Source organism: Sebastes fasciatus, chromosome 22, assembly GCF_043250625.1.
Source record: "Sebastes fasciatus isolate fSebFas1 chromosome 22, fSebFas1.pri, whole genome shotgun sequence".
NCBI classification, from domain to species: domain Eukaryota; kingdom Metazoa; phylum Chordata; class Actinopteri; order Perciformes; family Sebastidae; genus Sebastes; species Sebastes fasciatus.
The window spans coordinates 19,130,567-19,144,841 of NC_133816.1; the positions used below are offsets into that span (position 1 = coordinate 19,130,567).

The following is a 14,275-nucleotide window of genomic DNA, read 5'->3' on the forward strand; positions in this document are numbered from 1 at the left end:
TCTACTAGAACATGTTTACATGCTTTAATGTTCAAAAAACACATTATTTTTTCTCATGCTGTCTGTCTGAATATACCTGTATTCACCCTCTGTCTGAAACGCTCCGTTTTAGCACCTGTCTCTTTAAGGGCGATATATTCCAATGAGCCTGCAAGTAAGTAAACTAAGTAAAACACATACAGAAACAACTATGGAAACATGTGACAAACGTCACTAACGTAACTTACTAAAACAAAACACCAGTCTACAACGGTCTTGAACACGGGTCACCTGGTCAAAAGTCTGCTGTTTGTTGGGCCCGTCCACCTCCCTACCCGCACACGATAAGTGGTCTTTCTCGCTTTTTATACTACGTCACTAACTCCTACCGTACATGGCGTACAAACGATGCATGGAAATCAAGAAAGGCGTACTTATTGAACGCTTCTTACACCTTGTGCATTATCGTGACATTTATACACCTTTTCTTGCGAACGGGCTGCTCATTTCACAGTTTGTGGGTTACTCCAGATACCCAAATGTATGTGCACAAGAACTGAAAAAGTTTTTCATAATATGTCCCCTTTAAGAATTTATAGATCAAGCATTAAATTCGAAGAAAGAAATGTGTGGACATGCACCAGCTTTCATGTTGTTTTATGGCTGTAATAGTGGGAATGAGAAGGGGAGCAGTGAGACGGTGTCTCAGGCCGGAGGATGTGACATTTTCAGTGCCCACTAAACCAGCAGCACACTACTGGTTTCACGTGGCCAGGATTGACCAGGCACCCGTCAACTTCCCTTTATCCCCGCTGCGCCCTCCGGCCCACCCCTAATCTACCTGATCGATGGCCCTGGATCATCGTCACCAGGCAACCAAGGATGACACCAAAGCTCCCGCAGTCTGTGCAGAAATCATGTGGGGATTATACTTAAAGAATTGCAAGAAAGGCTAGAAGGGGGGGGGGAGCTGTCGAGGACATATCAGTCTCTGAATCCTCCTGAAAGCACAAAGAGAATTGGGTCGCGACAAAGAGCTCCCGTCAGCGGGATGATGAATGGAGAGCAAGATGGTATCGCTATTAAGACGGGCACAGCCTGTGCCGCAGTGCCAGACTAGACTCAGTTAAAAGCAGGTTCACCCTTTGAACAGGTGGCACGTTTTTTTTTTCCAGTTTTACGGCCTCTGAGGGATGGATGCATCTGCAGAGAAAGTAGTTGAGGACAGGCTGTTCTGAAGCGAATGGTAAAAAATGCAGAAGCGAAACAGATGCCCACTTTGTCACAGAGAAATCCATTTCAGCCCAGGTCTCGACGACTCTCATCGATAATGACTCTTGTTGTGTGGCAATAATAGACTCCAAGGCCACTTTCCTTCTGATTAGATTCATGAGATGTGAGCAGTAGTGTCTGTTGATGTCACAGGCGTTTTTTCTTTGAGGTTTTTTAGACTCTAAGCTACGGCACCTCTCTATGGCACAGATGTATTTCCTGTGGTGACCTTAGCATCCTCACAGGAACTTTCATGTCTATCTATAGCAACAGCACATCATTCTGATTGTGGTCCGGCAGTCTGTTATTTAACACTTTATCTCTCCATAATCTGATCACGTCCTTTACAAAAAAGGAACAGATTTGAGGTTCACTATTTGGTAACACTTCATTTTACAGGTCGGCAAATTTCATGGTAATTAGGGTGATAATAAGCGAGTAACCTATTTGAAATTTCTTTGGAATTACTGCCAAATTACCCCAATATTTACCTCAAAAAGTTAATTGATATGCTTTATTTCCATGTCTGCTGATAAATAGATAATAATTAGTAAATAACTTCTTTGAAATGTCTTTAAAAACTCCCTGAATCATCACATTAGCTACCAGGTTGTGTAGACAATAAGTCACAATGGTGAGATTTGTGTCTGATCAGAAGTGTCTTCTATTAGTTTTCCGACTCCGATGAAGTGCAGCGCACAGCCGCTTCCCTATTTTAACCATTATATGCTATTTTAGCATATAATTCTTAAATAAAGTATATAATAAAGTAATTTTCGATACATTTTGAGGTCAATATTGGGGTAATTTGGCAGTAATTCCAAAGAAATTTCCACTAGGTTACTTGCTAATTATCACCTAATTACCATGAAATTTACGGACCTGTAAAATGAAGTGTTAGCCACTATTTCACTCCTCACTCACTCTCACTGCATGACTGAAGCTTTAGGGTGATCCTTTTCTTTTCCCTCCATCCCTGCAGAAACGTGTGTGGCTGAGACAGCTCGTGAAGCCTGTAATTGAGTGTGTCCGCCCACCGCGTTGCAGCAGAGACAGCGTGGTGGAAGGCTTCATTGTGTCAGGCACAATAGATACGTACACACAATCATCACACCCTGCCACAGAACCACAACATTGAAGAGCCATTAGTAGAACCAGCATGCTGCGGATTGCTAACTTTGTCACTCGAGCGTAACCTCAGCGTTACCTTTATCAGCAACGAAGCAAAAATATCCAGTGACTTCCTTTATCTCCTATTTCACCACCAGATCGAGTCGTAACCTGTATAGAAGATTAGTGTGTTTTACTTCTTCAGACACAATAAACGCAGCCAGGATTATAGCATTCCCTCAGGTTACTCTGCCTCTCATACCACACTTCTCTGGATACAAACATGTATTTTGTGCGTTGTGTGCAGAGGTGTGTGTTGTGAAAGTGGCTGGGCAGTAAGATGCGGTTGCCATGGTTCCCTGCTGCGAGGACTTATTCAATATGCATGTCTTTCTTAACTTATTTCCACAGCACATGTACGGTAAAACAAAACGCCATCATCTTTTAACACTTGTGCACTGACTAACACTGTGCTTGCATTGTGTTCTATACAACAGACTGCATCGGAGCTTCATTAATTGTGGTTTCCTGTTGATTGTGTTTGTGGCTTTCTATTAGTTTTTCTAACAAGCCACATTGAGGTCAAAGCAAGCTGAACTGTCTACATAAGTCATATTTTACCATCAAAATGACCTGTTTGTGTGCTAAATTGCATTATGTTAACCATACCTTTCTCAGTGTATAAATGCAAATTAGTCTACAGACACTGTGAATGACCTATATGGATAATAATTAGGGCTGTCGAAGAAAAAATCTGTTCAAAATGTACCTTAAAGGGAGATTTTACAATTATTCAATACTCTTATCAACATGGGAGTGGACAAATATGCTGCTTTATGAAAATAAATGTTTATATTTATTACTGAAAATCAGTTTACAACACAAAACAATAACAAATATAGTCCAGAAACCCTCACAGGTACTGCATTTAGCATAAAAATATGCTCAAATCATAACATGGCAAACTGCAGCCCAACAGGCAACAACAGCTGTCAGTGTGTCAGTGTGCTGACTTGACTATGACTTGCCCCAAACTGCATGTGATTATCATAAAGTGGTCATGTCTGTAAAGGGGAGACTCGTGGGTACCAATAGAACCCATTTTCATTCACATATCTTGAGGTCAGAGGTCAAGGGACCCCTTTGACAATGGCTATGCCAGCTTTTCCTCTCCAAAATTTAGTTTGGAGTGTTATTTAGCCTCATTCTTGACAAGCTAGTATGACATGGTTGGTACCGATGGATTCCTGAGGTTTTTTAGTTTCATATGATGCCAGTATCTTCATCTTCTAGCTTTACAGCTGAGCCCGCTACAGCCTAAAAATTGCGTTAATGCGTTAAAGAAATTAGTGGTGTTAAAACGAATATGCCATAACACGTTATTATCGCGTTAACTTTGACAGCCCTAGTGTTAATAATATCACTTAAACTGCCAGTCAGTTTTTTAGATGGTGTTTTCATCAGTGATGGAAGAAGCCATTAGATACTGTTGGATAGATACCGATACTGTGTGACCAAACTGTTGAAACTGTGGGAAACACACATAGATGACAAACTGAGTTTTACAGACAATGTTGATTTTATATGTAAGAAAGCTTTTAAATTAGGAGACTGAAGGGTTTGGGGGTAGACAACGTGTAAGCCTGATAGAGAGCACCCTTATTTTTAACATCTCTCTTTGGTATGGGCACTTGACTATACAGAAACAAACTGACCAGGACTGTTAAGACAGCAGGGAACATAGTAGACCGCCAACAAAAGCCAATAGATGACCTCTCCAGCACAGCCGTACACAGGAAACCCCGGTCAATCATCATCGACAAAACACTTCCCCTCCATCCTGAGTCTGAGTCGCTCCCCTCAGGGCGACACTATAGAGAATAGCCCTGGCAAAGAACAACATCTACAAAAGGTTCTTTTATCCCAAATGCCACAACAGCTAACTTAAATATGAACACTGCAAAGCAAAAACGCACAGTAGCTATTATCCAGTGAAAATATGAGAGGGTCGGCTGTACACCATGGATGTGAATGCAATGACTGTTGTAACATGGAGACATCTTTGTTCTGTTTTATGTGATGTTTTTTTTATCCTTTGAGACCAAAGATCATTTTCCTGCCTTGGCTGGACAATAAAGTTTATTCTATTCTATTCTTAGAATAAGAAATGATTAGCAAAATGTACTTCTCAACAGTAAAACGAGTCGTCATGCAGCAAAACTGTTGCATAATTCCTGTTAATGAAACATTTTCACGTCAACTTTTGGGCTGGATATTGAATCTCAATGGCCAAAATGTATAGCATTGCACACACTGTCCATTCTTGTTTACATATTCTTTAAGTCATATCTTATTTTGCTAGTCATAACGTTTCCAATTGTTCAATTGTGTTAATGTAGGGGAGCCAAAACGGTATTTATTTTCATCACTTCAGACATTTAAACTCTCTGCTGACCAATTATATCGTTCTCCTTCAAGCTGAACGAGTTTCAGTGCAAGTTTTGCAGATTGACACCTTGAATTTGTCGGCTCAAATCAAACCATCATGTCAACAGGGGAAGATGACATTGAGCGGCAGATATCCCCATTAAATTCTCCAGCCCTAAATGTTGCGTAAACAGTCACTGATTCCCTCACAGTGTGGAGCGGCATGCAAAATAACCGACCACACAACTATTCCAAACATGCAGCAGCGGCCTCTACAAATTTAATTTCCTCTCTTTGCTTAAATAGTAATTACTCCCTTTTTCTTTTGCTCGCCTTTGATCCTTTCATTTCATCTTCTTTTGTGTTCAGTGAGAGGCAGCAGAGTCGAACCAGAGAGAGAAAGAAACGAGGGAACAAACAGAGAGGAAAGGAACGATGGAGTCCACGATGACGGAGCAGTCGGCCGCAGTGGACGAGCTGGTGGAAGCGTGCATCCAAGCCTTCGGTTGGTCATTGGAAACACTGTTTGTTTGACATGTTGTGCAAACATAGATGCAGACCAATTATTAGCAGGTGATGCTTGTCCTGTGAGTAAATCCTCCTTATGATGACTGACATCCCATTTTCTTCTTCTAGATGAGAAGGGCACTTTGAAGGATGCGTCCGTGGTTCGCATGTTTCTCATGATGCACCCTTGGTACATCCCTTCAATTGACATGGCGAAGAAGCTAGTGTTCAAGTATCCTTCACCTTTGTTTTCTGCTACTTCAGGGATTTGGTGTTCGTCTACAAATACCACTTCACACGCTGCTGACAGGAAAATGGAATCAAAGCCAGATCTTGTCTATCTCCTAAAGCTTAATGAGATTTTAAAGAGGACCTATTATGCTTTTATGGTTGTTATATCGTTTTTTGTGCATGTAAAAGGTCTGCAAAGTTACAAAGTCCACGCCTAAGGGAGTTATTCTCCCCCACAGAAACACTGCCCCTGAACTGCCCTAAAACGCCTCGCTTGAAGTCCTGCCTTTTCTTCCGTAACGTGTTGATGTCACCAAGTAAACACCTTTGCTTAATACCTGCCTATTGACTAGTTTGGCACACCCTCAAACAAAGCTAGTTAAAGCGAAGCTGAAGCGGAGTCGGTTTGATTCGGTTGACCAATCACAAGGGGGGGCTGCAGGAGCTCAAACGGAGCGTTTCAGAGGATGATAAGAGGTGCTGCAGCACAGCCGGTATGAGAAAAGTAAAGAATTTTTTGAACATTAAAGCATGTAAACCAACACATTCTCACCCCCAACTCATCAAATACCGCCGTTTGGTCAGTGCCCCCCGGCATCGGAGACTGACGCACGGGGTACCCCTCTTGCGTTACTTTTGGACGGACCAGGGATGGCGTCAATATACACTCGTTACATGCATAGTGTCCTTAGGAAGTTAGGTTTAGACAACACAGCCACTTAGGTAGGGTTAGGAAACGGTCATGGTTGTCATTAACATCACTGACTAGCCACTCACGGGACTGACAATATCGACGAATCTCGTGACTAAAGACTGACGTTACAAAGTAGCTGAATGTTACTCCTGGTTGAAAGTGTTTGTTTGACCCATCCACCACCACTCCCGTCCGTCCTTAGCGGACTCTCAACGCTATTAATACTACGTCAGTTGCTCCAACCGTCGAATAACACGGCAGGTCGGTTTACATTGGAGTTAATTCAAAGCCCGTTTCATCACATACCGTCGCTAAAGGGTGCCACCGTGCGTCGGTTTCCAATGCCGAGGGGCGCTTACCAAATGGCGGTATTTGAAAAGTTGGGAGTGAAAACGGGTTGTGTAAACATGTTCTAGTAGAAACCCAAAATACAAGTAGGCACCTGAAAATAAGCACAATAGGTCCTCTTTAAGAGAGTTTTAATGGAAATTTGCAGCAAAGTTAAACCTTGACTTTTAGATAAGATCTCAAGAGGAGAGCTGCACTGCTGAGCGCCGCACACGAATATGCCACCTTGTCAAGTAATAAACTGTCATTCATTTTTTTTTATCTCTTCTCGTGTTATTCCTCTCTGACCTTTAGTCTGATGATTCATTTCTGGATTTGTGAGTTTACAATTGAATATTGACTGTAATTTTATTTTAAAAAAGTCACTTTTTAACATCATGTAAACTAATTTAATCATGGAAAGACCTTAAACTTAGTGTGACATTATTGTGTAGATGTAAACAAGTCTATCCTCCAGTATTTTTTCCCCTCATCGTTCTCTCTTTTCATCCCTTTGTTCTTCCGTCCAGGTACTGGATCTCTGAGTTTCCAGCAGAGTTCAATCTGAGCCCGGAGCTGGCCGACCAGATCAAAGACTTTAAAGACCTCCTGAGCACCGAGGGCAACGAGCGCCAGAGCAAGCTCATTGACCTCGACAGTGTGTGAGTGAATTGGGTTGCCGAAAGCCGAGCGTGCTGTTGACAGTGTGAATGAATGTCTCTGTCTGTCTGTGGGTGTTTATGTCAGCGTGCCCTTTTATTGCCTGCTCTCAGACTTTGCTGAGCTGAGCTGTGCTGGGTCAGTGACTTCTCCTTTTCCCATAAAAGCAATATCTGTGTGACCTCGACTTCCCTTGAGTGCTCCATGAGGAGCAGGCTTTGTGGAGCAGATTTTATGAGGGTAACACATTTTACAAGTCAGCAAATTTCATGGTAAGTAGGTGATAATTAGCAAGTATTTGAGATTTCTTTGATATTACCCCAATATTTACCTCAAAATTATTTATCAAAAATTACTTTGTTTGGCTGTCTTGCCTTGGGACTTGACTCTGGACTTTTATTATAATTATTTTATATTTATTATAAACATTATTTAAGAATTATATTCCGCTATTTCCCAAAAAACTTTAATAAATAGCTGGTAATTTATTTAATATATTTCCAGGAAAAGAATATAAAGTTAATTGATATGCTTTATATCCATATCTGCTGGAATTATATGCTATTTTAGCATATAATTGTGTTCATAATAAAGTAATTTTCGATACATTTTGAGGTAAATATTGGGGTAATTTGGTAGTAATTCCAAAGAAATTTCAAATAGGTTACTTGCTAATTATCACCTAATTACCATGAAATTTGCGGACTTGTAAAATGAAGTGTTACCGAATGTCCTTCCAGAAATACATTCTGCATTTATAGAACATGTTTGATAGTTTTTTTTTTATCCAAAAGACCAAATAAGAGAGAACATTTCATAAAATATTCTTTACGTCCCTCTCAGGCCGTCATATAAATGGAAGCGGCAGGTGACTCAGCGTGTCCCATCAGTGTCCAAAAAGAGGAAAATGTCCCTGCTGTTTGACCATCTTGACTCCTGCGAGCTGGCTGAACACCTGACCTACCTGGAGTACAAATCCTTCTGCAAGATCCTGGTCAGTTTGCTGCTCATACAGCGTGATGTTTACAGCTCTTAAAATTCTTTTGAATTCTTTAGTAATGTCACATGCTGCAGGCTCGTTGTAGTTGCTAAGCAATAGAGGTTAAAAATCGACTTTTACTGGCACTAATTATATTTGTTTTTTGGAAACATTTTGTTATTTTGGGAAGCAAAGGCAAAGGACTGGGTGTGTGCCGATTTAAATGGTAGATGTCTTTAGATAATGTATTCAAGTGTGATGGTGTTGGTGGCGAGACGGGCTTGGCTTTGTCTTTGTGTATCTTCTAAAAGAGATTCTGGCTCAAAATATAGCTAAATTAAAAATAGAGCATGTAGCCTACTGGTCTAAATGGGCAGTAATGATACCTTTCTGCATTTAGACTACGTGAAAAAAAAGAAGTTTTGGACATAACTCCCTGTAAAAGTTGGTTTTACACTTGTCTGTACATATAAAACATGTTAATTAGTGAGCTTTAGAGGAACTGGATGGTGGATTTTGTTACCTTTGGACAGAGCCAGGCTTGTTAATCCCCCCTTTATGGTAAGCTAAACCAACCAGCTGCATATTTCCCATACAGACACGAAAGCGGTATTAATCTTCTCATCTATTTCTCGTCAGGAAAGCAAATAAGCATATTTCCCAAAATGTCAAACTATGCCTTTAAAGGGGCACTCAAAACAGTGATTTAGTGTTTCACTTCCATAAAGCTGGGGGACATACAGGAGACCAACGCTCCAAACTTGCGCTGAATTTTGGCGAGGAAAAACTGGCATGTCCATTTTCAAAGGTGTCCCTTGACCTCTGACCTCAAGATATGTGGATGAAAAAGGGATAATAACATGCAGTTTGGGGTCATAGTCAAGTCAGCACACTGACAGCTGTTGTTGCCTGTTGGGCTGCAGTTTGCCATGTTATGATTTGAGCATATTTTCTATGCTAATGCAGTACCTGTGAGGGTTTCTGGACAATATTTGTCATTGTTTTGTGTTGTTAATTGATTTCCAATAATAAAACATATACATACATTTGCATAAAGCAGCATATTTGCCCACTCCCATGTTGATAAGAGTATTAAATACTTGACAAATCTCCCTTTTAGGTACATTTTGAACAGATAAAAAATGTTGTAATTGATTGACAGCACTAGTCAAAATGAAAGCAGCGACGCCTGAGATATCCTGACTTTTAGTCTCAAGTACAGGTCAATGCCAGTCGAATCCTACATTTCCCAAAAACACAACTCAACAATAGTGTCTTTTATCAGACCTTTCCTGTTAGACCTTTTACACCTAAATTTCTGAGGATATACAGTAATCGTCTGGATTTTTTAAATTTGAAAATACCAGGATGTAAGCATGTTGTAATTTGATTTAAATAAATGAAATAAAACGTGTAATGCTACTTACTCCTTTTAGTTTCAGGACTACCACAGCTTCGTGATGCACGGCTGCACAGTGGATAACCCCATCCTGGAGCGTTTCATCACGCTTTTCAACAGCGTCTCCCAGTGGATCCAGCTCATGGTGCTCAGCAAGCCAACCGCCCCGCAGAGGGCCGCCGTCATCTCCCACTTCATCAGAGTGGCACAGGTCTGTCCGCGGGGCCCATTAAGATTGTTTACTGCACAGGTTTTAAGACAGAGATGGGGCGGGGGTTGTAGTGTTCAGGGTCCATGTGGAAGCAGACTGAGAGGAGATGATTGCCTGGAGCCGCGGAGAAAGAGGAAAGAAAATTAGAGATTAAACCAAGAGATATGGAGAGCAGGGGGAAAAGTCATGGCTACACACATAAGACACCATCATTTCCCATTCAGCGGCACAAATTGTGAGAAAAAGTGAATTTAATTTTAAAAGGCTTTAGAGGTATTAGCATGTTAAGATGCCGACTGAGAGCTCGTTAAGATAATGCTGTTGTCAGGGGAAAGCATCTCCATTAAGACGCTCTTGTTTTTCGCTGGGTAATGATGCATTTTTGGCATTATCCAAAGGCTTTTACGGGCCAGAGGGGTTGTAAAATTCTCTCAAACAATGGCGCAGCATGTCAAAATTGATTTGAAAGAATGAAAATCACCTAAATTTGAGATGCAAGATTTTTTACAATTGGAAAATAAAATGTCATAATTCCCAAAAGAGAGTGGAATATGAAATTAAGACATAGTGTGTCATCAGTTAATTCTTGTTGGTTATAAATAATTCAGTGATGCATCCTACAGTAGAAGAATCAGTGTACAGTAAGGCAGGTGGCATTACTCACAGCTGCATGTAAAATATATATAAGGTACAGAGAGGAATAAAAGGTGGTAGGGGAAACTGTGGTGCATTTTGGGTAACATAAAAACACACTGATGGTGCCTTCAAATGAGCTTGTGTTTACAACATGGGAATACACGATAGGATTGGCGTTAGAAGTGGTTAAGTTATGAGAACGCCGCTGCTAAGCAACGGCAATGTTAACGTTACTGTGGGTGTCTAGAAGCCAAGGAAAGGGAAAGGATTGAATTTAGGATTCATCCTCTTGGGATCTTGAATATCTGCAACGAATTTCACCAAAGTCAGGATTCATTTTCTTGGATTCTTGGATTCTTAAATGCCATGGCAGTCCATCCAATAGTTGCTGAGATATTGTACCATAATTGCCATCCCTGGAGCCATGCTGCTACCATGGATAATCATCTTTTTCCTGCAAGTTCAGAGAGTAGTTGTTTGCACATTGGCCTGATAAACTGAAATCATCTAGGGTCATCTACAGGTCAAGATGGCTCTAATCCTAATCTTAACTTCATCTGGTTTCTACCCACCAACTCCCAAACACAGTCTCCAGCTCGCTACCTTATATGGTTCCCTTCCCATAATGCCTACAGACTGTCATCCTTCCACTACAAAGACGTCCCTTAAAACGCCGTCCTGGGCTTCACTGTAATTTATATCGTTTCAGTTTGATGTTATCATTTGGTCTGCCAGATGGGCTTGGTTTTCCCTCTATGTGACAATTCACTCATCTCCGCTGTGCGAGGGAGCTTCAGTCGTCAATAGACAATGCAGAAAAATAATTTTAATCCATAATAGCCTGCAGTGTTTTTGTGAATGCATCCTCGTTACTCATTGCTATAGTCTACTCCTGCATTGATACCCGTTTTCCATCCAATCCTCTTCAGCTGTAAAGCAAACTTGTGTCTCTCATCATTTATTTAGCGGGGTCTCAGTAGGTTTTAATACCACCGTCTGTCTTTATACACCAGCACTCCAACACGTCAGCACAGCTCTTGTCTCGCTCTCCTTGATATTGAACACTTGGACTTTTTCCAGTGTTTTCGTGAAGCTTTGACAGCGTAGTGGTGAAGACAGATGCTGATTGTGAGCAGGCTTGATGTGTGGGGGATGAATGACAGATCAGCTGCAGAAAGAGTTACCTCCTCTGGTCTCCCTCCTCCCGATCTCTTTTTTATATATATTCCTTTTCAAATATCACCACTCTTTCAGATTATTTTAAGTAGTTTAAAGATAGGGTTGGTAATCTCCTTCAAAAACATTTTTTTTATATATTTTCATAAAATACATCCCGACAGCAAGCAATAAATCAAATGCTCTGACATAAAATAGAAAGAAATCTTGTATATGTGGGTGTCGCAGGACTGTAATAAGCTCGTTGTGCGTCACAAGAGTCTTCCAGAAGCTGCTGGCTTGACAGCTGTGAGTACTAACAATGTTCGTTGTTTACTTTTGGGGGAGTGGCTTTGGAGGGAGGCCTGAACGGATTGCGACTTTCTCGCTAGTCAGGCTGCCATTGTAAATAAGAATTTGATCTAAATTGACTTGCCTGGTTAAATAAAGGTTTAAAAAAAGAGATTTAGCGACTTTCGGAGCTACAGCTGCTAGCTACTTTCATTGGAAAAGAGTTGGCAACACTGGGCTGGGTTTTTCGGTTGGATACTTTTTAAAATCTAGCTGCTAGTTTCTTAACATTACCTGTCCCTAACGTTAATGCTTATTAGCATATGTCAGCATGCAAACATGCTAAAGTAAGATAATGAACATGTTAAATATTATATCTGCTAAACATCAGCTTGTTAAAATGCCAAAATATCCCAGATGGGAGCTGCCATCTGCGAGATTTTGACTTCATTTGGAGCCAGAGTCTGCGCAGTAGTGATATCGAGGTCACCCGTCCAAAAAATTGCGAGCCGATGAACACTTGAACATACATCAGTGTGATGAGAACCACCTAAAATGACCTAAAATGTATTTGACATGCAATTTGACTTTTTAGTTTGGCTCATGTCCCATCTGGTAACATGGAGGAGGTGGGATTTATGACCTATACTGCAGCCAGCCACCAGGGGGCGATGGAGAGGTTTGGCTTCACTTTTAGGGAGCTGTCATGTCGTCCATCCTTATGGGACAGCCTCACATATCTAACTGCTAGTGCTTGTTACAAGAAGGCATTGTCTGTCCATACACCGCAAGTTCATATTCATAACTTTTCACATTACTCTACTGGCAGTTTAAACAGTGGGTAATGTGTCCACACAAAGATAACCAGTGTTTCCCACTTTGAATGTAGTGCCCAGAGGTCATTTGGGTTTCTGCCATTCATACAGAATGGGTGAACATTTGGGCAGATTCGTCAGAGGCCGACCATCCCAGCTGGAAATGCCCGTCGCCAATTTGAAATGCCTCAAACTTTGGTATTCAGACATGTCGCCCAGTGCGAGCACACGCAGGGACGGAAATTATGCTCAAGCTGATTTCAAATGTATTCAGAAGCGGCACAGAAGGTAGCCTCGACATACTTGACATTTCCCAGAGCTTCCCTCAGGGTGCGCTGGTTGTGTCCCATTTCAGCTCACAACTGACTCCTGCTCATTAGTCTCTCTTGACTTGCGTTATAATTTAAAATGCAAAAAAAAAAAAACGTCCCTTTCTTACTCATTGAAAATCTCCATTCCAATTCATTTCACAATATGTTGTTTGTGTACGCGTCGGTGCCTTCTGGCTTTGATAAACAGCCACATCACCAATCGGCTGTGTGATAATTGGTTGACAAGAGGATGAATCCGTCTCCCGGCGCTATCACACACACAGCATTTACTCTACACCCAGTGGAAAAAGCCCTGGCATGTTGACAATGCAACACTTCTCATGTTGACAATGAAACCTTTCTCGGGCCTCGCCGGCGGTCACGCGCACGTGCAGTTTAGCCCGAAACGAATGCTGGGCTGCCTTCCACACTGCTTTGCCAATTGATTCCAAAGGGTGTTTGAGCTGAATCAAATGATCCCCTCTGGCAGTCCTCCCACACAGCTGTGACCCCATTGATTTTCTGTGTAGATGCCACGCAGGCTGAAGGGCAGCGGGGAGCCCTGCGGAGTGCCATTCACAAAGTGTTAGCTTAAGTTAGACACAGACAGGTTAGAGCAGTCAGTAATATCTTGGAATACTCAGATTAGGTTATGTGTGGATGTGCATGTGGGCTAGTTTTCTCCCCTGCATCTTTTTTTAACCTCTTCCACCTTCTCTCTTTCGCTCACACATTCATTCCCTCCTCTGTCACCCCTCGCTCCTAATATGTCCTCCTTCTCGTCGACAGAAGCTGCTGCAGTTGCAGAACTTCAACACGCTGATGGCCGTGGTGGGCGGCCTCAGCAACAGCTCCATCTCTCGCCTCAAAGACACGCAGACCCACATCAGCGCGGAGACCAACAAGGTGCAGTAGCTGCTACCACCCTCCCAGCCATCGCTGATCTCTTTTTCTGGCATCCACAGCCAAAACGCCACCAGACGAATTCAATGTTCGCTGCATGTCGATGCACTTAGCGAGCGAGTGATATTAAATCTTGATTCAGTAATCCACATCTCGTCTGTGTGAGCTGCCAAGCTCCTTATCTGTGCCCACTACTCCTACACAGTGGCTTTTTAGAACTAAGAATTTGAGCCACGTAACTGGAAAGTTGAATGTTGTTGGGGGAGTAACAGTCTCGTCAGTTATGTAAGTCCATCTGGAGCAAAGTTTTCCAGAATGTTTTTGATTCTTCTAAACAAATCCCTCTTGAGACTTTCTGTTTGCTGCCA

General features: G+C 41.8%; 1 protein-coding gene across 6 annotated transcripts in view; it reads left to right on the forward strand.

Moving 5' to 3' along the window:
- The window catches only part of LOC141761406 (RAS guanyl-releasing protein 2-like), a 40,392-nt gene that overhangs the window by 8,598 nt on the left and 17,519 nt on the right, over positions 1-14,275 (forward strand). For all 6 annotated transcript variants that reach the window (XM_074624817.1, XM_074624816.1, XM_074624818.1 and 3 more), the window contains exons 2-8: positions 5,158-5,293; positions 5,425-5,527; positions 6,745-6,801; positions 7,078-7,209; positions 8,051-8,201; positions 9,623-9,796; positions 13,794-13,910. In XM_074624817.1, the coding sequence (XP_074480918.1) occupies positions 5,224-5,293; positions 5,425-5,527; positions 6,745-6,801; positions 7,078-7,209; positions 8,051-8,201; positions 9,623-9,796; positions 13,794-13,910 (804 nt within the window). In that variant the 5' untranslated portion in view covers positions 5,158-5,223. The remainder of the gene's footprint in view (positions 1-5,157; positions 5,294-5,424; positions 5,528-6,744; positions 6,802-7,077; positions 7,210-8,050; positions 8,202-9,622; positions 9,797-13,793; positions 13,911-14,275) is intronic.